The 19,752-nt window shown below is 52.2% G+C and overlaps 2 protein-coding genes across 3 annotated transcripts in view; both read right to left on the bottom strand.

The window, feature by feature from the left end:
• Positions 1-16,531, bottom strand: part of BEAN1 (brain expressed associated with NEDD4 1) — a 56,356-nt gene extending 39,825 nt beyond the window's left edge. The window contains exons 1-5 of the mRNA XM_062176022.1: positions 16,520-16,531; positions 15,854-16,046; positions 13,602-13,700; positions 13,413-13,493; positions 5,293-5,382 (exon numbers count right to left, since the gene is read on the bottom strand). Of these exons, the coding sequence (XP_062032006.1) occupies positions 5,293-5,382; positions 13,413-13,493; positions 13,602-13,700; positions 15,854-16,046; positions 16,520-16,531 (475 nt within the window). The remainder of the gene's footprint in view (positions 1-5,292; positions 5,383-13,412; positions 13,494-13,601; positions 13,701-15,853; positions 16,047-16,519) is intronic.
• CDH5 (cadherin 5) overlaps positions 15,422-19,752 on the bottom strand; it is a 33,636-nt gene continuing 29,305 nt past the window's right edge. For both annotated transcript variants that reach the window (XM_062177276.1, XM_062177277.1), the window contains exon 12: positions 15,422-17,392. In XM_062177276.1, coding sequence (XP_062033260.1) covers positions 16,878-17,392 — 515 coding nt within the window. In that variant the 3' untranslated portion in view covers positions 15,422-16,877. The remainder of the gene's footprint in view (positions 17,393-19,752) is intronic.

Below are 19,752 nucleotides of genomic sequence, written 5' to 3'. Positions count from 1 at the left end.
GGTTTCCAGGACCTGCTCTGTCCCCACTCTACTCCAGGGCCTTGGGGGAACCCCAGCTCCTCCCCTTCTCTTCATTACCCTGGAGCTCTGTTAATTGCCCCCTGCTAGGTTGTGGGGCTGGATAGTTATCTGTGGAATCATTCATCGAATGCCCCTGCTTGCCTGAGTGTGCAGTGCGGGCCGGGGTCTGCACAGAGTGTGTGTGACCTGGTGGCTCGCATTGCTGCCAGCCCGCTCTTCACCCCGTTCTTCCTGGTGAAGAACCTGGTGTTTAAAGAGGCAAAGCAGACTCACAACTAAAACCTATAGGCTTGCACCTGGCTGCAGAGGATTTCTGGAAAACAAAACACGGTGACCAAGAGCTGAACACGTTGATGATGAACCTTGGGGAGGCAGAGGGGCCAGGAGGACATCGAGGAAGGGAAGTGAGTTGGGGGGGTAGCCTGCAGGGAGGGGGCGGAACCGCAGGCTCCGGGGTGGTGGGAGTTGGGGGGTGGGGAGGCGGGGAGGAAATCAAACCTATTGCAGCCCCAGCCCTGCCACTCCCTGGGTCTGGGGCTTCCCTGGGCAGATGCCTGGGGAGCTGCTCAGTCCAGGGCCTCTGAAGGTGAGGCCACCTCCCGGTGCCTGCTCACTCAGGGCCCCTCCTGCGACTGGGAGGGGTCCCTATCCAGACGGGGCTGCTCCAGTTCTGTCTGGGGCTGCCATGGGGGCCAGAACAAAGCCTGAGAAAGGCGACGTGCGCTTATTTCCTGGATGAACAGATGGAGGCCCAGAGAAAGGAGGGGACAGGATTGCAGGCTCTCAGACTCCTACACCAGGGCCATGCCCACTGCACCGCCCTGCTAAGGGTGACCTTGCTCTCTCTGAGCAGACACCTGCTGATCCGCACAGGATGGATAGTCTAGTTGTTGGGTGGTTTTACCTGTAAGCCATGCCCTGTGGCAGCACCGTGTGGGTGTGTTTTGTGGTGGTGATGGTGCAGGTGTGGCTCACCTGGTGTGAGCCCTGGTTGAAGGCTCTGATCCCAAAGAGTTCATTCCCCTCACCACTCCTTGAGAGTCACTGCGCTGGCAAATGTGGCTTGTTCTGGTTTCCAGTGGGCCTCAGGGCGTTGGTCTAGCTGTGGGCTGTTGGGTCACACCTATTTGTCCCCATCTCACTATCTGTGGGCAAACACATCTTAGGGTAGGACACTTGGAAAAGCCCAAAGGAGAAAGAAAATAGCAACTAACTGTGATTAATTTCTTAATTGAAAAAAGCTTTTTCTTGTGTTTCTGCAAGTTGTCCTCAAGTGGAGTGAGCTTGCTTAGTCTGACCGCTCTTCCTCTCTCGCACACCCTACATGGCTGCCTGCTATCAGACGGCTGTACCGTGTTTTATTTAGACATCCCCTATTGCTGGGCACTTAGTTTACTCGAACTTTTCATACTGCTGAACAGCACCACAGTGGACATCACCGTGGGTAAGTGTGTGCGTGTCCACGATTACTGTTTCAGTGGGCACATCTGTATTTTTTGAGGTCCTCTTCTGTAGGGGCTCAGAGTTGCAGGAAGGGCACCTCCTTGGCCTCAGGGAAGCACGATGATGCCCAGTGTCTGCTTGGCTGAGGGCCGAGTGGGGAGTTGGAGGAGGAAGCCTTTGGGAAGTCACAGGGCCATGGTGTGTTCGAGTGGATGTCCCCAAGTGCTGGAAACTGCGCCCCGACTGCAGTGAGAAGTAGGATCTTTGAGAGGTGAGCAATGGATTTGTGTGGTTCCCACCGGAGTGGTTACTACCAGAGTGGGTTCCTTACAGAAGGATGAATTTGGCCCCTTTCTGGCATGCTGTCACCCATGTGATGCCTTGTGACATGTTGTGACACAGCAGTAACATGCTTGATCTTGATCTTGGATTTCCCTTGATCTTGGATTTCCAGCCCCTGGAACTTGGATCAAATGCATTTCTGTTGTTATCACTTACCCAGTTGGCTGTGTTCTGTTACAGCGGTGCGAGGCAGGTGACATCTCAAGACAGGTGCCATGGGATCCCCCAAGTGCTGGGCTCTGGGGACTTCCTCAGAGTGAGCTTTGTGTCACTCTAGTCACTCACAGGGAATCCCAAGGGACATCCTTTCTGATTATAAGGGATGGGGCCCAGGATGTCGTCCACCCGAAACAGAGCCCCTGGGGCACAGGCATTGGAGGGTCCTGCTTGGTCTGTTCTCCTTTAATCCCTTCTTCCTTTAAGTATCTTTGCCACGCTACCTCACACCTCCCTAACATGGTGGTTAATTTATCCATTTTATTGTGTGTGTGTGGGGGAATCTGACCTCCTGGATGGGATGCTGCCTATTTTACCTTTCTGGAAGGTCACCTGTTGCTGGAATATCCCTTCCACAGAAATATGGCAAACCTTTCTTCCCAGCCATGCATTCCATCACAAAGGACCTGGTATTCCATGTTGCTGCTTAGGAGGTAGAGAGCATCCCACATCCTAGAAAGGGAGGCAGGAGAATCTGTCCCGGCAGCTTGTGGAGGACTTTTCTTCTTTCTCTCTGCTTTTTCCTGCAGGTCTCCTTGCACATGTCTTGGGGGTGCTGAGGGAAGATGCAGGAGAGATCTTGGTTCATGCTTGGGGGGAGGTCAGGGAGCAGAGGGGGCAGCTGGGGCAGGGGGAGGCAGCCCAGGGTGTGGGGCCGTATCTGGAATACCTGGGGTATCTCCCAGCACTTCTCCAGCTGAGAGCTTGCAGCCACTGGCACTCTATAAATCACTTGGTCCCAGGCCCTTTGTTACAGCAGCAGAAAGTGGACCGGGACAGCTCCCACCTAGCTGTGGCAGTTCGCTGTGCATTGCTTGAACTGGGATCCCCAGGAGGGCCCCTTGGGAAGGAAGAGGGGTTCATTGCAGCTTGTGGTTTGGGGGCATGTCCTTCTAGATCGGGTGGCCCCTTTAGTTTGGTGTGTGATGAAGATCATGTGGCCCGCCAGGAAGAAGGGAGGGAGGGAGGGAGGGAGGGAGGGGGAGAGAGAGAGAGAGAGAGAGAGAGAGACTGTTCTTATATAACCAACTCTTTTTTTGGACAAATTTATTTTTTATAGAACACTTTTATTTAATAAATATAAATTTAGAAAGTACAACTTTGGGATTATAGTGGTTCTTTCCCCCATACCCACCCTCGCACCCCCAAACCATCCCTCCTCTTACTCCCTCTCTCATCCCATTCTTCATTAAGATTTATTTTTAATTATCTTTATATACAGAAGATCAACTCTATACTAAGTAAAGATTTCAACAGTTTGCACCCACACAGACACACAAAGTATAAAGTGCTGTTTGAAGATTAGTTTTACTGTTAATTTGCATAGTACAACACATTAAGGACAGAGGTTCTACATGAGGAGCAAGTGCACAGTGACTCCTGTTGATTTAACAATTGACACTCTTATTTATGGTGTCAGTAATCACCCAAGGCTCTTGTCATGAGCTGCCAAGGCTATGGAAGCCTCTTGAGTTCACAAACTCTAACCTTATTTAGACAAGGCCATAATCAAAGTGGAAGTTCTCTCCTCCCTTCAGAGAAAGGTACCTTCTTCTTTGATGGCATATTCTTTCCACTGGGATCTCACTCACAGAGATCTTTCATTTAGGTCATTTTTTGCCACAGTGTCTTGGCTTTCCATGCCTGAAATGCTTTCATGGGCTTTGTCGCCAGAGCCGAATGCCTTAAAGGCTGATTCTGAGGCCAGAGTGCTATTTAGGGCATTTGCCATTCTATGAGTCTACTGTGTATCCTGCTTCCCATGTTGGACCATTCTCTCCTTTTTAATTCTATCAATTATTATTATCAGACACTTGTCTTATTTATGTCATCCCTTTGACACTTAATCCTATACTTATGATCAGTTAGGAAGTTAAACTGATCACTTTAACTAGTGAGACGGCATTGGTACCTGCCAACTTAATGGGGTTTGGATTCACATGGTGAGTTTTTAGCTTTACCCTTAGGGATAAGTCCAAGTGAGCATGTGCCGAATTGTATATTTCCTCCCTCTCTTATTCCCACTCTTATTTTTAATAGGGATCAATTTTCAGTTGGATTTAAACACCTAAGAATAATTCTGTGTTAATTAAAGAGTTCAACCAATGGTGTTAAGTAGAAAAAGAAAATACTAAAAAGAATAAAATAGTAAACTATTCCTCAACAGTCAGGACAAGGGCTGATCAAGTCATTGCTTCTCATAGTGTCAGTTTCACTTTTACAGGTTTCCTTTTAGGTGCTTAGTTAGTTGTCACCGAGCAGGGAGAACATATGATATTTGTCCCTTTGGGACTGGCTTATTTCACTCAGCATGATGTTTTCCAGATTCCTCCATTTTGTTGCAAATGACCAAATTTTATTTTTTGACTGCTGTATAGTATTCTATAGAGTACATATCCCATAATTTCTTTATCCAGTCTTTTGTTGATGGGCATTTAGGTTGATTCCATGTCTTAGCTATTGTAATTGAGTTGCAATAAACATTGAGGTGCAGATAGCTCTTTTATTTGCCAATTTAATTTCCCATGCATAAATTCTGAGGAGTGGGATTGCTGGGTTGTGTGGTAGGGCTATATTCAGATTTCTGAGGTATCTCCAAACTGTCTTCCATAGTGGCTTTACCAGTTTGCATTCCCACCAACAATGGATTAGTGTGCCTTTTCCCCTAAATCCTCACCAGCATCTGTTGTTAGTTGATTTCTGTATGTAAGCCATTCTAATCGGGGTGAGGTGAAACCTCATTGTGGTTTTGATTTGCATTTCCCTGATGGCTAGTGATCCTGAACATTTTTTCATGTGTCTGTTGGCCATTTGGATTTCCTCTTTTGAAAAATGTCTATTGAGGCCCTTGGCCCATCTCTTAAGTGGGTTGTTTGTTTTGTTGTTGTGGAGTTTCTTGATATCTTTGTAGATTCTGGTATAACCAACTCTCATACAAGAACTACCTTCTGAGGGTAGCCCTCACTGACCTGGAGCCCTGGCACTGGGCTCCAAGCTTGATCTAGTAAGCAGTTGCCGAAGCCCCCAACATTTGGGCCAAACTGTTACCCAAACACCCAAACTGTTACCCAAACCATGTCACCACCCACCTCTCTTCCATCATCTAACCCAGCTAACCTTCCTCTCATCCATCCATCTCCCTAACCTCCCACAAGTCCGTGCATTCTGTCTCCCACTCATCTATCTGAACAAACTCCCACTAATTCACCCATCCACCCACTCACTCATCCCATCAGCATCCCTTCCCCCATGCATCCCGTGTGCACTTACTGTTGCCTAGCACAGACCAAGCCCTCTGCTGTGAACTGGTGCAAAAAACGATGTCGAACACCAGGTCCCTGTCCTCCAGGGACTGACAACCTGTGAGAAAGTTAGATCTCATAAGCTGGCGGTCACAGAGCAGTCCACTTTCCATGCCAGACTCTGCAGGGGTCAGAAAAGGCTTAAGGGTGTGCTTCTTGAGTTGAACTTGAAGTTTTGGGAAGATTTCAGCAGGTGGATGATGGGATAAGGGGCGATGCTGTGGAAGAGGGAATAGCCCATGTGTGCGATGGTGGTGCAGGTGTGGAGAGGCCGAGGTGATTCCAGGGATGTAGGTAGCTGGGAATATTGGAGCCGAGCTGAGTGTGAATGGGTGGCCTGGAAATCCAGGTCACGAAGGCCTTGAATGCTAGGTTGAAAGCCTTGGCAGCCATGTAAGGGCTCTAGGAGGGGTGGCCTGGTCAGCTTTGTGTTGTAGAAACTCCCCTGTGGCTGTGTGTGGATGGCAGGATGGGATCTGTGTGTACAGAAGGAAGCCGATGGCCTAACTTCTGTAGAATGAGAACTTAGGCCCGTGGTGCTGTCTGGGCCCAGCCCCAAGGGTCAGCCTACATGCCCATGTTTGACTTGGGCCCAAACTCAGTTCCCAGCCCCACTTACCCTGCCAAGGCTGAGGTCAGCACGACCAGACTGAAGGTCGTGGCTGAAGATCTAGACGATCTGGCACACAGCACGGTGGTTAGCCTCGTGGAGGCCTGTCTCCAGCTTTAGGGCCCCCCAGAGACTCTCATCCCTGGGTCCTGGCCTGTCTGTCAAGGTCACCAGGCAGTCTCTCAGTAGCTCCGTGCCCCACTTTCTGCCTCTGTGGTTTGTATCCATAAAACATGTTTATTTCCTTTGGTCACGCTATGATGTTTCTCTGGCTCCATGAAATCTCCATCTGGTGCCTTTCAAATGATATCTGACAGTGTTCAGTCCAGGTGGAGCTGCTACAGTGGGTCAGACATGACCCCAGCTCTCAACAGTTTGTGGCAGGGCTGAAAGACAGATGTCCCGTTGAACTGGTCCAAGGAGCATCAGTGTGTGAAAGGGGAAACAGCTCAGGTGGCAGAGTTAGATGGACTTGGGTTCCAGTCTTTGCCACTCACTGGATGTGTGACCATGGGCAAATATTATTTCTCATGAGCCTTAGTTACCTCATCTGTGGGATGGCAAAATTATATCTGCCTGTCTTAGGTTAATTATTTTTGGTAGCAGCTAATGGGAACTCAGTCAAACCCATTTTAAACAACAAAAGAGGATTTGCTAGAACCCAAGTCTGGGCTTTTTGAGGCCTTAAGGTGAGAAACAGAGAAACATACAGAAACCCAGGCCAAACTCTTGTCTCTGCACCTCTCTGCTCCATCACTTAATTTTCCTCTCCCTGAAGACCCTCTTTCTTTGTTTATTCCATAAAAAAAGGCCACACTGGGAAGTCAGTTTATGGCATCTCAATTCTAGCCCCAAGCAGAACTAGCTGGCCATCTTTAGCCACAAATCCCAATTCCCAAGACAGAATGTGATTGGCTGAGCTGCACTGGACGTCCACCCCTGCCCCAATCAACTGTGAACAAAGGGGTGGGGTCACATGGCCCAAAGGTGGCAGCTGATAGACACTTGTATGAGCAGAGGGGAGCTCTTAGAGACAGTGGGGCTCATGAGCTGGTGTCTCCTCTGCTACCTTCCAGGTTTGTTGGGAAGATTAAATGGTCTACTGAATGTAGGCATTGGTACAGTGCCTGGAACATTCTGAGAGCCCAGTACTCTTCAATGGTAGCTGTTGTTACTCACTCATTGTCATATTTAATGAGCACTTACTGAGTGCCTGGTTGGTACTGGCTGCTACACTAAATACCAAGGATGAAAGACTTGAAAAATGAGAATAATAAAAGTCAAACAGCCTCACAGGGTTGTTCTTGGGATTAAATGAAACAGTACAGGCAGAGTGCACAGTTGCTGGCACACAGTAAGTTCTCCATAAATGTCGCCTCCAAATGTTGAACATCTACTTGTTAAAAGAGCAAAGAAAAAAAAAGTCTTACAGCTTTTCTATTTGTTTTTTGCTCCCCTAGCCACAGGCCTGAGACATCTTTGGTTACAAAAATAGATTTCAGTGTTCAAAATATTGTCAGCTGCCACACTGACAGTTTCAGATGCTGCATTGGAGCCTCACGAAAAAGTTTAGAGACATCACGTTGGCATCTCCCAAATGCAAGCAGTTCCGCGATGCCTCACAGAGTTAACACACATAAAAATGCCCATGTGCAACCTGCGATTGCTTTTATACTTTCCTGTTCAAGGATGAATGAATCCACTCATTGCAGGAGAGTGAATTGTGGTGGGGCCACGTGACGGAGCCATCCCGAGCGATAACAGACTTTTTACAACTCTAGGTAATGAGGCACATGACTCACAAACACAGGTGCCGCAAGAGAAACCAGAGGCTGTTTGATTCCATGTGTATGCATTTCAGAAGCAGGAAAAACACATATAGGGGCTGGAAGTCTGGGCCATGGTGACCCCTGGGCTGACGTGGTGACCCGGTGGGGGCTGGCGAGGCTTATTCTTGCACTGGGTGCTGGGGACACAGGTGCATGTTCTTTGTGCTAATTCACTGGACAGGACACTTACATGCACTTTATTGCATGTATGCATAGTTTAGTTTTTTAAAGGATGTCCCAATTTTTATGTATTATCCAGCTGAGACAAGACAGGTTCCCAACTGGAAGATGGAAGAGGAATTTGGGGTTCTAAGCAGAAGGGGAAAAGGAGAGGAGATGGATGTTTATACAGTCCATGAGAGAGTTTCTTTCCAGCTTTATTTCTTCTTAATGACAAACATTTTATATTATTTTTTGAATATTGTGTCTTGCATCAGGGAATGCTTCCCTCTGCAGTGACTTCCACGTGAGGTCGGTTGTGGGGAGGGGTCAGCCCGTGGCCAAGTGCAGGAGTTGTGTCTTTTGGAGTCATCCTGGGCTTTCTCTTCTATTTCCTATCCTTATTTTCCTTTGTCCCAATTCTCTCCTTGATTTAAAAAAATTATAAGCCAGGTGCTTCCCTTGTCCTCATGTGCTCCCTGGATCTTTAAAGTTGAGATGTGCCTGTTTCCTCTCTTGTTAGAGAAAACATTGTGCAGTGTATGTGTTTTCGAGTGGCTTTGATTCTTCATAGAAGATGGTGCATGAATAAACAAAATGGCACAGAAAATGTGTGTGGTGTGCATATGCGTTGTGTGTGTGTGTGTGTGTGTGTGTGTGTGGCGTTTCCACAGTTCATTTCAGAGGACAGAGGAGAACACTCTTGTTCTGAAGGGTCAGGGCTGGCTGGCAGCCATGGGGACCCCATGAGGTAGGTCTGCTTTCTCTAAGCTCCAGAAAGCGCAGGATGCTAAGTCTGGACAGGCTCGGGAGACCTGGGTCTGGAGCCAGAAGACTATGGATCAGAGCTGCCACGTTCATGCTGTGTGTCGCAGGACAAATCTTGGCTTTTCAGAACTCCAGTCCCACAGGAAGCATCTCTGGGGCACTGCCAGGCATCTTCAGCCTGTGCCTCCACTGGAGGGCTCAGCGTCAAGACCCACATCAAAGTCCCCACCCCCCACCTCGTCTCTCTTGATTTGTTTATTTTATTTGGAAGGCAGAGTTACAGAAAGGGGAGGAAGAGGAGAGACATCGTCCATCTGGTTCACTCCCTAACTGGCCACATTGGCCGTGGCTGGACCAGGCTGAAGCCAGGAGCTGAGAACTCCATCTGGGTCTCTCATGTGGGTGACAGGGGCCCAAGCACTTGGGCCACCATCTGCTGCCTTTCCAGGTACAGTAGCAGGGAAGTGGAGCAGCCAGAACTCGAACTGGCGCTCATACGGGGTGTGGGTGTCCCAGCTTCTCCTGCTGTGCTAGGATGCCGGCCCCTCAAGGGGCCTGATCTGGTCCCTGCTCACCTCTAGATTCTATTCTGACTCCTCTCTCCCTTACCTGCTGGACTCTAGCCACCTCCAACCTCCAAATATGCCTTTCTTTGGTGGCTTCCTTAACCTTGTTTCCCCCCAGCCGAATAGCTCTTTCATCCGGGACCCTGTAATACATTTCACAGTTCAAACTGCTAGAAACCATGTATCGTTTTTATCTGTGTGTGTTTTGTGTCCTTGCCTCTCCATTGGTGAGCCTTTGCTGGAGAGGACCTGATGCTCTGGCCTCAGCTTGGGGTCTGGCACAGGATTTTGCTGCACACGTGGACTTGTTCAGGTCTGGCGGCCCCTCCGCCCTTGCACAAAGTGGCTTCAAACTGCCTGGTGCTTGTTCTTTCTCCCTGCCACTTCCCAATCTGTCATTCCTAGCTTTCCTCCTCCTTCCGTTTGAGCCTTCTCAGCTTTGTGGAAGGACTGTATGTTTCTTGAGAGAACAATATCCATGATTGCTAAATAAAGAAGCTACATTCATGGCCCATTCAGCCACACCAGGTTTCATGGGAATGACTTCATTCATACCAGGATGTCGCTGGCTGCATAGAAGTCCTTTAAAAGTCAAAACAAAACATTTTTTATTTTAAGATCATTTTAGACTTAGAGAAAATTACAAAAATAGTAGAGAGTTCATGTGTACCCATCATCCCCTGGTACTAGCAACTTATGTAACCACAGTACATTGGTCAAAAAAAGGAAGTTAACACTGGAGCAATGTTACAGTTGGAAAACCAGGAATTAACACCGATACAATGTTACAGTTGGAAAAAAAAATCAGGAAATTAACACTGGTACAATGTTACAGTTGGAAAACCAGGACATTAACACTGTAATAAGGTTAGGCTTGGAAAACTCAGGAAATTAACATTGGTACAATGCTACAGTTGGAAAATGAGGAAATTAAGGCTGGTGCCATGTTACCATTGGATCATGTGCATTTCACCGGTTCCCCTTGAATGTTCTTTTGTTTCAGGATGTAATTCACAGCCCCACCTCCCTGTGGCTGTTTGTCTCCTCTTTCTTCCCTTGCTCTCGTGACCTTGACTCCTCTGGTGAGTACTGACCCTGTGCATAGAAGCTTTTGATCTATGTCTGGTTCCTGGTTGGTTTTCCAGATGATGGAGGTTCTCAGAGGTCTGCCTTCAGGTCAAGTTCAGGATCACGGCCGCTTTTTTCTTTCCTGCTCCCATTCTCCCTGCTTCCCTTGGAGTCTTCCGGAGCAAGGGTCAGTTAGAGAGGAGCGCATCATGAGGAGGTCATGAATGGTTCCTGACCTTGGGTGTCTGTCTCACTGTAGCAGAGTCCCAGGTCACATCTGCAGCTGATTTTGTGATTAGCCATGCGTGTTCACCTCGGGTGGAGGCGGACTCCTTCCACATGTGTTTCCTTGACCCTGTCTCCTCCTGGTTGGCTTGATGCACAAGCTGTGTACTCTGAGATGCCACTGGGGGAAGTGATTGGTGGGTTAGGGAGGCAGGGCCCTGCTTGATGCACTTGCTGAGGTGGTCCTGTGACCCGTAAGGCGGGGGATAGGAGTCAGCTGTGGTAACAAAGGGTCCATCATGGGCGGCCCTTTGCTTTAAGAAAGCCGTCCTCCAATGAGGGCACCTGGGCTTTTCTGAGGGCTGCTGGAAGGACGCACCATGCTAGGCCCCATTACCATTACTTAGTTCACCCCCTCGAATATTCTCGTATTGCATCAGAGAGAGCCCTGGGTGGCTTTTGTTGTTGTTAGGTGTGGGGACACAGATGAGGCAGATGCAGCCCTGGCCCCAGGGCACCCGCAGAGGGGACAGTCTGGAGAGGGTCTCAGTGCCATGGGACAAGGACCCAGCTGGGAGGAGGCGTTGCATTTGTGGGAACCAGGGAGGGGGAGTGACTTCCTTGTGGCAGGGTCTGTAGTGGACAGGACATGTGATGCTAAAGGGTTCGGAAGAATTAGGCAAACACGGAGGGGACTGATGTTCCAGGTAGGAGGAACAGCAGGTGCAGAGGTCTGATGTGGAGAGAACCTGCGGCAACTTGGAAAACTCCCCCACGCTCTCACGCCTTCATTTGTTCATCATCCATTTGCAGTGGGCTGGGCACAGGGTCACCGAGGTGAGCCGGCTTAGGGCCTGCCTAGGGCTCTCAAAGTTAGGACAGGGAGATGCAAATCACTCTGAGAGTGTAGTACAGACACAAGCCTCGGGGAGACGGGGAGGGATGGCGCTCTAGCCTGAATGCTAGAAACGTGATCTCCAGCATGGTGACCCTAAGGCAGGGCCCTTTGGGTGGTGACTAAGTCCTTGTAAAAGGGCTTGGGGGACACCAGTCTAGGCCCCCTTTTTTGTTCCCACCTTCTGCCACGGGCAAAAAGTTCCTCTCTGGACGCCAGTGCCTTGATTTCAGATGTCCCAGCCTCCAGAACTGCAAGAAATAAAATCCTGTTGTCTGGGTGTGTGCTTCTGTCCTCGGCGTGCCCAGGCACTGAGACTGACGGGTAGTGATGACGTGGGGTTGACTGGAGGAGAAGCAGCAGGAGCGGTCACTTCCACAAATCGCTTACGACATTTCTCTCAGTGTACATTAAAGCCAAAGTGCAAGGAGGCTGTAGTGCGCTCTGGGGTACTTGTGCTGGGACCATCTCAGCACTTGACTCATCCCTCGTGACGTAGAACGTGAGCGTAGTCAAAGTCTAAACTTCCTTAAAGAAAACATAGAAAGATTTGTATCCTTTTTCCTCGCCTGTCTCCCTTCTTCGGTTTTTAAAAATATTTGTTTGAAAGGCAGAGAGTCAGAGGGAGAGGCAGAGGTCTTCCACCCTCTGGTTCTCTCCCCAGATGGCTGCAACAGCTGGGTCTGGGCCAGCCGAAGCCAGGAGGCAGGAGCTTCATCCAGGTCTCTCACGTGGGTGGCAGGGGCCCAAGCCCTGGGGCCTTCTTCATTCACTGCCTTCCCAGGCTCCTTAGCAGGAGGCTGCAAAGGAAGTGGAGTAGCTGGGTCTCTAACCAGGGCTCCCACGTGGGGTGCCTGCCTCTCAGGCGGTGGCTCAGCCGCTGTGCCACAACTGTGGCCTCGCCCTCCTTCCGTCCTGTAAATACTGGCCATTACTACGTACCAGATTCAGTTCTGTTCTTTTCAAGATATCTTGCCTTTAAATTTCACACACTCTCTGGGAGCAGGCTTTATAACATCACCCTATTTTAGATACAGATGAAGCACCGGTGCCCACACAGGCCAACAGACCTGCCTCTGCCTGCAGATGCAAAGTGCCGAGTCACACCCACGATTGCTGAGTCACACCCACGATTGCCGACTAGCCGGGCCACAGGGGCTTTCCGAGACACAGGATTTTGAAGCTAAAACCAGGAAAGCCCGGTGCAAACCAGGCTGTTTGTCACCCGTGGAGCCCTGCCCAGTAGCAGAGATGGGTTGCTGCTGTGCGTCCCTCTCTCCCCATGGATGGCGGTTGTTCTCATCGAGAAAGAACCACAAAGAACCCCACAGACCGTGTTCAAAGAAATGCTTTAGGAGAAGCCAATGGACCCTCCCACATCAGTTCTGCTGGGTTCAAGAGCAATGACTTCAAAAGTGATTTAGCCAGTTTAAAAAAGTTTGTTTCCTTAATAGGAAACTCCAGACTTTTTTTTTTTTTCAATGAAAGCTTTCAATATTCAGTAATATTTGGGGATGGATTTTGTCTAGAAAATCACTGTTATTCAGTTACAAGAAAGTGAAAAAAAAAAGTGTTCTCAACATTAAAGTAACATTTCTTACTGTAAAAATGATGCTTTCTGATTATAGAAAACATGGAAAACACAGAATATAGAAAAATTGTAAGCCCATAACCTGGAGACGGCGATCTAGGAAAAAATTGGTATCTGATGGTAAACAACAGATTGGGGTCTCCTTTTTGCTCAGCCTTGAATTCAACTCAAGACCACCCGTCACACGTGACTTCCACGGCTGCCTGCCACGACCACACCGCTCTCTTACGTACGGCTGGACCTTTCTGCGGTTTCCCATCTGTGGCCTGGTGGACAGATACACCCGTGTTGATCCTTCTAAGGGGCTGGCCGGTCAGCGGGGGTCCCGGTTGTGGGGATCAGAGACGCAGCTCGCCACCTGGAGACGCAAACCTTACCTTCAAGGATTCTGGATGTGGGCGGCACCTGGCACAGGGCACGAGACAGGCAGATCTGTGTCTGCCCAGGGGCCTCCAGAGCTGGCATGGTGGGAGCAGGGGCAGGGTGGGAGGTGGACCCTGGGGCCCGGTCCTCTGGCGCAGGGAGGGGCGGTGGGATGCACCATGGCCCTCATAAGCCATCCCTACCGCACCGCACCAGGGAGTCCCCGGCCTGCAGGGGGCCACTGGAGCCATGTCTCTCGGAGGGCGGGATCCGGGTTCTGGTCCTCCCCCTCGCATCAGAACCTGGTGCGAAAGGGGAGCGGAGCGGGAACCCGGGCGGGTTGTGATCCAGGTGCTGTGTCAAGGTGCAGGACCCCCAGGGCACGAGGATGAGGTGGCGCGCGTCCCTGGCCCGGCCCCACGGCCCCGACCGGGCATTTGTTGACACCGCGCGCCCCCTGGTGCTCGGTTCTGTCCCAGCAGCGCAGCGGGAGCCAGCGGCGCTTCCACGCGCAGCCTCTCGCCACCCGCCAGCCACTGCAGCTCGCGTTGCCCCACCTCGGGCGTCTGTGAAATGAGGGAGATCGTGCTGGCCTGCAGGGTTTGGGCTGGGGGAGGGGAAGAGCTCCCAGCCTCTCTGTTGCCCACGTGGCGGGAGCAGGCATGTAGAGCGTAGTCAGATTCCAGGGACCACTGGGTTCGTGTCCCACCCTGGTGTCCGCTGGAGCTCCCAGACTAGAGGCAGGCCCTTGGCTCTGGTGAGGACCACGCCATCACTCCTCCATCTTGGGATGCACAGGAGCCAGAGAGGCCAGGTGGAGCTCGGAGCTCGGAGCCAGGCCCCCCTGGAGGGTTGGAGGGACAGGGACTGTCTCATCTGGAGGTGGCTTGGGCCCCACAGAGCTTCTTGGAGAGGTACACAGTGGACAGATCTCGTGGGCTCTGGGCATTGGGCAACTGGGGAACGGGAACTTCGGACAGGTGGGCAGCTGAGCTCAGTCACCAGCCTGAGGAGGTGACAGCAGGGACGGCGGAGCCTCGGGAACTCATCCCGCACGGACACAACGAGGGTACCGCAAAAATGGTCAAAAGCCAGCTTTTCCCTTTTGGGGTTTTGAAATTAGCCAAAACCGTGCAGCCATCTGGTCAACGAACATAACTGAGTTTTGGTAACAACAGTGAACTTGGTGACACTTTGACTTGTCCTGGTCCAGTCCTCCCTCCACAGCCCTGTGGTAGCCTTGCAGCCCAGCAGCGCCACAACCACGGTGGAAAGCAGCAGTGTGGCAGCCACTGGGAGGGAGCGGGCAGGGTCCGAGCTTCTCCAAAGCCAGGTCCCCAGCTGGCCGTCATCATGTGACCTGTCCGATGGTTCCCGGGTAGACCCCACTTGCAAGGCTGTTTGGAGCTCTCTGGCTGCAAACAGCCTTTTCCCTGGGGACATCTGTTGCGAACAATCAGTGGCCATTGTTTAACATGGCAGTGGGCCAGCGAGAACACCTGGGGCACACAAGAAGCTGGCCCAAACCATGAACAGGGAGAGTTGGAGAATGAGCCGGCCACCGAGAGCTTTGGCCCTGGGAATCTAGATGTCAGTGCATACCCGGGGGCTTCCAAACATCCATGGAGATTTTGCGTTGTCTTTGAATTCCATTTTCCCACGCGCTGCGTGAAGCCCCCTCATGTGTGTTGGGCTGTGCGTGTGTTCAGGGAAAACCTTGGTTCTCTGTGGCCAAGGCGAATGGATTGCAGCCTCGGGTCCCAGCAGTCCTGTCTCTGCATAGCCTGGAGTGCTGGGGCGCACAGGGGCTGGGTGAAGGCTCCAGTGGGGAGCAGGCCAGAGGCCCCAGTTTTTCTCTGCTCCAACCCTCCTTTCTGTGGTGACTGCAAACCCCCTGCCCTCTGGGTCCCTGTGATGATGTGGCTGCGGCGGTGTGTGTTCATATGCACGCGTAGGTTCATGTGCACGCACGTGTGCGTGTGTGTGCGCACACACGTGTGTGTTTCATACGAGCTCCTTCAGCTCTGGAACCGGCAGAATCCCGAGATTTTTATTTATTTAGGTATAAAAAATACAGTACATCTCATGCACCGGTGTGGCCAATATATAGAGTCAATATCCTATAGGGCAACCTCTATGTTAGGAAGTAACAGGTTATAGGAACTAAACCTTTATCCAACTAAAACAACACCTGAATTGCTAACCTAAATAACAACCTTGTGATGCAAAAACTCTATAGGTTTGTGAGAGCTAGAAATTTGTAAGTATTATTAGTAAAAAAAAATGATAAAGACGTTATTGGTTACAAACAAGTCAGTGTTATCTACAATGCCCTGGGACAGGATGGGACCCCAGTCCGTGAAGCGGGCTGAGCAGGAGTAGCCGCCATTCCTGCCCCTCTCTGGCGCTTTCTGTCGCTTCTCCAAGGCAGCTTTGCGGGGGGGATGTCCCCTACCTGCGTGCACACCGGGGACACCCAGGTGCCACAGAGCTAGGGCAGGGCCTTGCCTCCTGCAAGGGAGTGCCTGCGGGTCGGTTCCCTGAGATGTGGCGACCACGAGACGCAAAGGCAAATGGCGCGGCTCTGTCACGCAGTCACATTTAGGGGTGGGCTTTGGCCAGCTGTGCTCAGGGCTAGTGGTGAGCGCCTGTAAGTGCGGAGAGAAGGCGAAGAGGGGGCAGAAGCGATGCAGAGTGCAATACATGGCCAGCGGCAGAGATGGGGAGAGGCCTCTGCTCCAAACACAGCCGCGCCCCGGGGCAGAGCTGGAGGGGGGTAGATGAGCGAGCAGTCGGGGTCTCAGCTTCTCCAGGCCCTCTCCGACAGGGTGGGTGCGGAGGTGGTCCTCGTGCTGTGCTCTGTCACATGTGGTCTCCTCGTCCCTCCAGGATGAATTCACAGTTGCTTCAAGTTCAACCAGTGGTTTTTCCTGAATTTGGCTGAATAGGTCAACACTCAGTACAACAGTTCTGGAGCGGCTGGTCACTGAGGTCGTATTGGGACCCAGGGTCACAAGCTGCCAGGGGCCCCTTGACAGGCCTGGGGCGAGGCTTAGCAAAGGGGGTAGGAGGGAGTTGGGAGAGCTGGGGGTTAGCATGAAGGATGACTGCAGTGTCTCACCCCCAGGGTCATGCTGTCCAGCCCCCTGCCTCCAGGCAGACAGGGGCCAGGACCTCAGAAGCGTTCAGGGCCCCGACAGGAAGTTCCCCTCCCCCCACCCCCAGTTGAATACAGGTTGCTTTGCTCTTCGAAGAGCTAGGGCATATGTTTGCCTCTATGTTGTGGGGGTGCCAGGGGCATGTGGCTGTCCCAGCCCCGACAGGACAGAAGAATGGATTTCCCAGCATTTAGGAAGGTGGTCAGGTTTCTGACGCCCACGGAGAAGGGGGTGCCAGGTTGGAGAGTGAGGCCCCCCCTGCCTCGTTGGGCTCCGAGCCTGGTGTCCACCGCGCCCGGGCTGTAGCGGGTTTGGGGCCCCCTAATACAACAGCTCCTCCCGAGGGTCTGAGTACAGCTCGGCCAGCATCTTGAACCTGGGCCCCCAGTCATTGAGGAAATCGTAGTCGACGTCGGAGTCCGACGAGTGGGTGCCCAGGGAGCTGAGGGACTCGGCGATGGACTCGGAGCCCTCGTAGCCGTAGATGTGCAACGTGTCGTACGGGGGCCCGCCGCCGTCCTGGTCCGCCTCGTCCTTCTTCACCTCGATCATGGCCGCCATCTCCCCGGGCGGGCTTTGCGCCCCGGGCAGGTGCCGCGGCGGCTTCTGCACCTGCGCGTACACGGAGGGCCGCGCGTCCAGCGCCGACCGCGGGGGCTTGGCCTCGCCGCGCCGCACAGAGTTGAGCACCGACACGTCGTAGCTGGTGGTGTCCATCTCGCCGCCGCCCTCCTCGTCGTAGGTGACCAGCTGCTCGTGGATCTCGGGCACGCTCTTGCCATGGGCGCGCGCCTGGTTGCGCAGCCGCCTCCGCAGGAAGATGAGCAGGGTGATCACTGCGGGCAGCCAGTGGAGGTGACAGGCAGAGTCAGCCGGGGCTCGCGCCCACGCCCGCGCCCTCCCCCGTGACGTGGAGCCCTCTGCCGAGGGACACCTGTGGTCCTGGCTGGCTGTCGTCCTCGCTGGCGGGGGTGGGGAGCCTTCATCAAGTTCATCTCCTCCGTCTCAGCCCCACTTACCTGCGCTGCGCCCTTTCCCTCCCTGCTCTGACCACTGAGGCGGATCCTCCCAGGCCGTGTCCCAGTGACCAGGAGGCAAGAGGTTGGGGCAGAAATGGGGAGAGGGATGGACTAGGAACTTGGGGAGCCCTCACTTTGTTGAGAACTAGGATGGTGATAACGGAAAACGGTGGTGTTGGTAGCCATGGAGTCCCTTGCTGCAGTAGCAGCCATTCTCTTAAGCACCAGCTGTATACACACTTGGCACTCTTTTGGGCTCATTCTCACATCATCTCGCTCAAGGAGAGGTTATGATCCTTCTATGGAGTTCAGCTCCAGTTTAGCTCATAGAGACCGGGAGTCCCACGGTCTGGCCGTGGTGTAGACATGGACCTGTAGTGTGGACAGCTTCTAAAATGAGGCTCAGAACCACACCCCCTGCTCTGTCCCTCCAGCCCTCAGTCAGGGGAAGTAAAGCTGGCATGCCCAGGGAGACCCTGGTCTCAGGCTCACTCTCCCGGCCTGTGGGGTGAGAAGGGCCACTGCTGCCACGCGGCTCTGTGCGGCCGGGACCACTGCTGCCCTTGTGGTTAGTGGCGCGTTTGCCCCAGAGAGGGAGGCTCTGGTTTGCCCCAGAGAGGGAGGCTCTGGCTGGAGTATCTGGCTCCTGAACTCGCGCAGAGGGGCAGACCCCAAAGTCCTAGCTAGTGGTACTAGGAGGGGGAAAACTTTAAAAAAATTCTAAAAAAAGTGTTAGTGAGGCGGCGGGGTAAGAAAACTCCTTTGCTTTGGCTAACCCTTTAAATGCATGCAGTGGCTGGGGCCGACCGTGCTGAACCTGGAACTGGGAGCTCCACCCAAGCCTTCCCCGTGGATTAGTTATGCATTCCCCGCCACCTGCCAGGGGCTGCATTAGCAGGAGCTGGAATCCCGAGCTGGAGCCGGAGCCGGAGCCGGAGCCGGAGCCAGGTATTGAACCCAAGTACTCCCATGTGGCACTAGGCTAAACCACTTGGCTAAACACCCACTTGAGGGTGGAAATTTAATGCAGTTATGGAGTTTAGAGTCTGTGGCCTTTGAGAAGCGGTTTGATTGATTAGGTTATAAGAGTGGAAGCCTGGGGCCGGTGCTGTGGCATAGTGGATAAATTATGTCCTGCAATGCTGACATCCAATATGAGTCCCAGCTGCACCACTTCCAATCCAGCTCCCTGCTAATGTGCCTGGGAAGGCAGCAGAAGGTGCCCAAGTGCTTGGGCCCCTGTCACCTATATGGGAGACCCAGAAGCAACTCCTGGCTCCTGGCTTTGGCCTGCCCCAGACACAGCCATCTGGAGAGTGAACCAGCAGATAGAAGCCCTCTTTCTCTCTCTCTCTGCCTCTGCCTCTCTGTAACTCTGCCTTTCAAATAAATAAATAAATAAATAAACCTTAAAAAAAAAGATTTGAAACTCTGCCTTTCAAATAAATAAATAAATCTTTAAAAAAAAAAAAAAAAAGATTTGCGCCAGTGTCGCGGCTCACTAGGCTAATCCTCTGCCTTGTGGCGCTGGCACACTGGATTCTGTCCCGGTTGCCCCTCTTCCAGGCCAGCTCTCTGCTGTGGCCGGGAAGTGCAGTGGAGGATGGCCCAAGTGCTTGGGCCCTGCACCCCATGGGAGACCAGGAGAAGCACTTGGCTCCTGCCATTGGATCAGCGTGGTACGCCGGCCGCAGTGCGCCAGCCGCAGCGGCCATTGGAGGGTGAACCAACGGTAAAGGAAGACCTTTCTCTCTGTCTCTCTCTCTCACTGTCCACTCTGCCTGTCAAAAAAAAAAAAAAAAGATTTGAAAGGCAGAGTTATAGAGAGGCAGAGGCAGAGAGAGAGAGAGAGAGAGAGAGAGGTCTTCCATTTGCTGGCTCACTGCCCAGATGGCCGCAACCGCTGGAGCTGCACCGATCTGAAGCCAGGAGCCAGAAGCCTCCTCCAGGTCTCCCACGTGGGTGCAGGGGCCCAAGGACTTGGGCCATCTTCTACTGCTTTCCCAGGCCATAGCAGGGAGCTGGGTCAGAAGCGGAGCACCCGGGATTCGAACCAGTGCCCATATGGGATGCCAGCACTGCAGGCGGCAGCTTTACCTGCTATGCCACAGTGCTGGCCCCATCAAAGGAAATTATTTAAAAAGTAATAAAAATAAAAAAAAAATCCCTGGAGGCTG

The sequence above is a fragment of the Lepus europaeus genome, chromosome 19, assembly GCF_033115175.1.
Source record: "Lepus europaeus isolate LE1 chromosome 19, mLepTim1.pri, whole genome shotgun sequence".
NCBI classification, from domain to species: Eukaryota; Metazoa; Chordata; class Mammalia; order Lagomorpha; family Leporidae; genus Lepus; species Lepus europaeus.
This window is presented reverse-complemented; position numbering and strand designations above follow the sequence as displayed.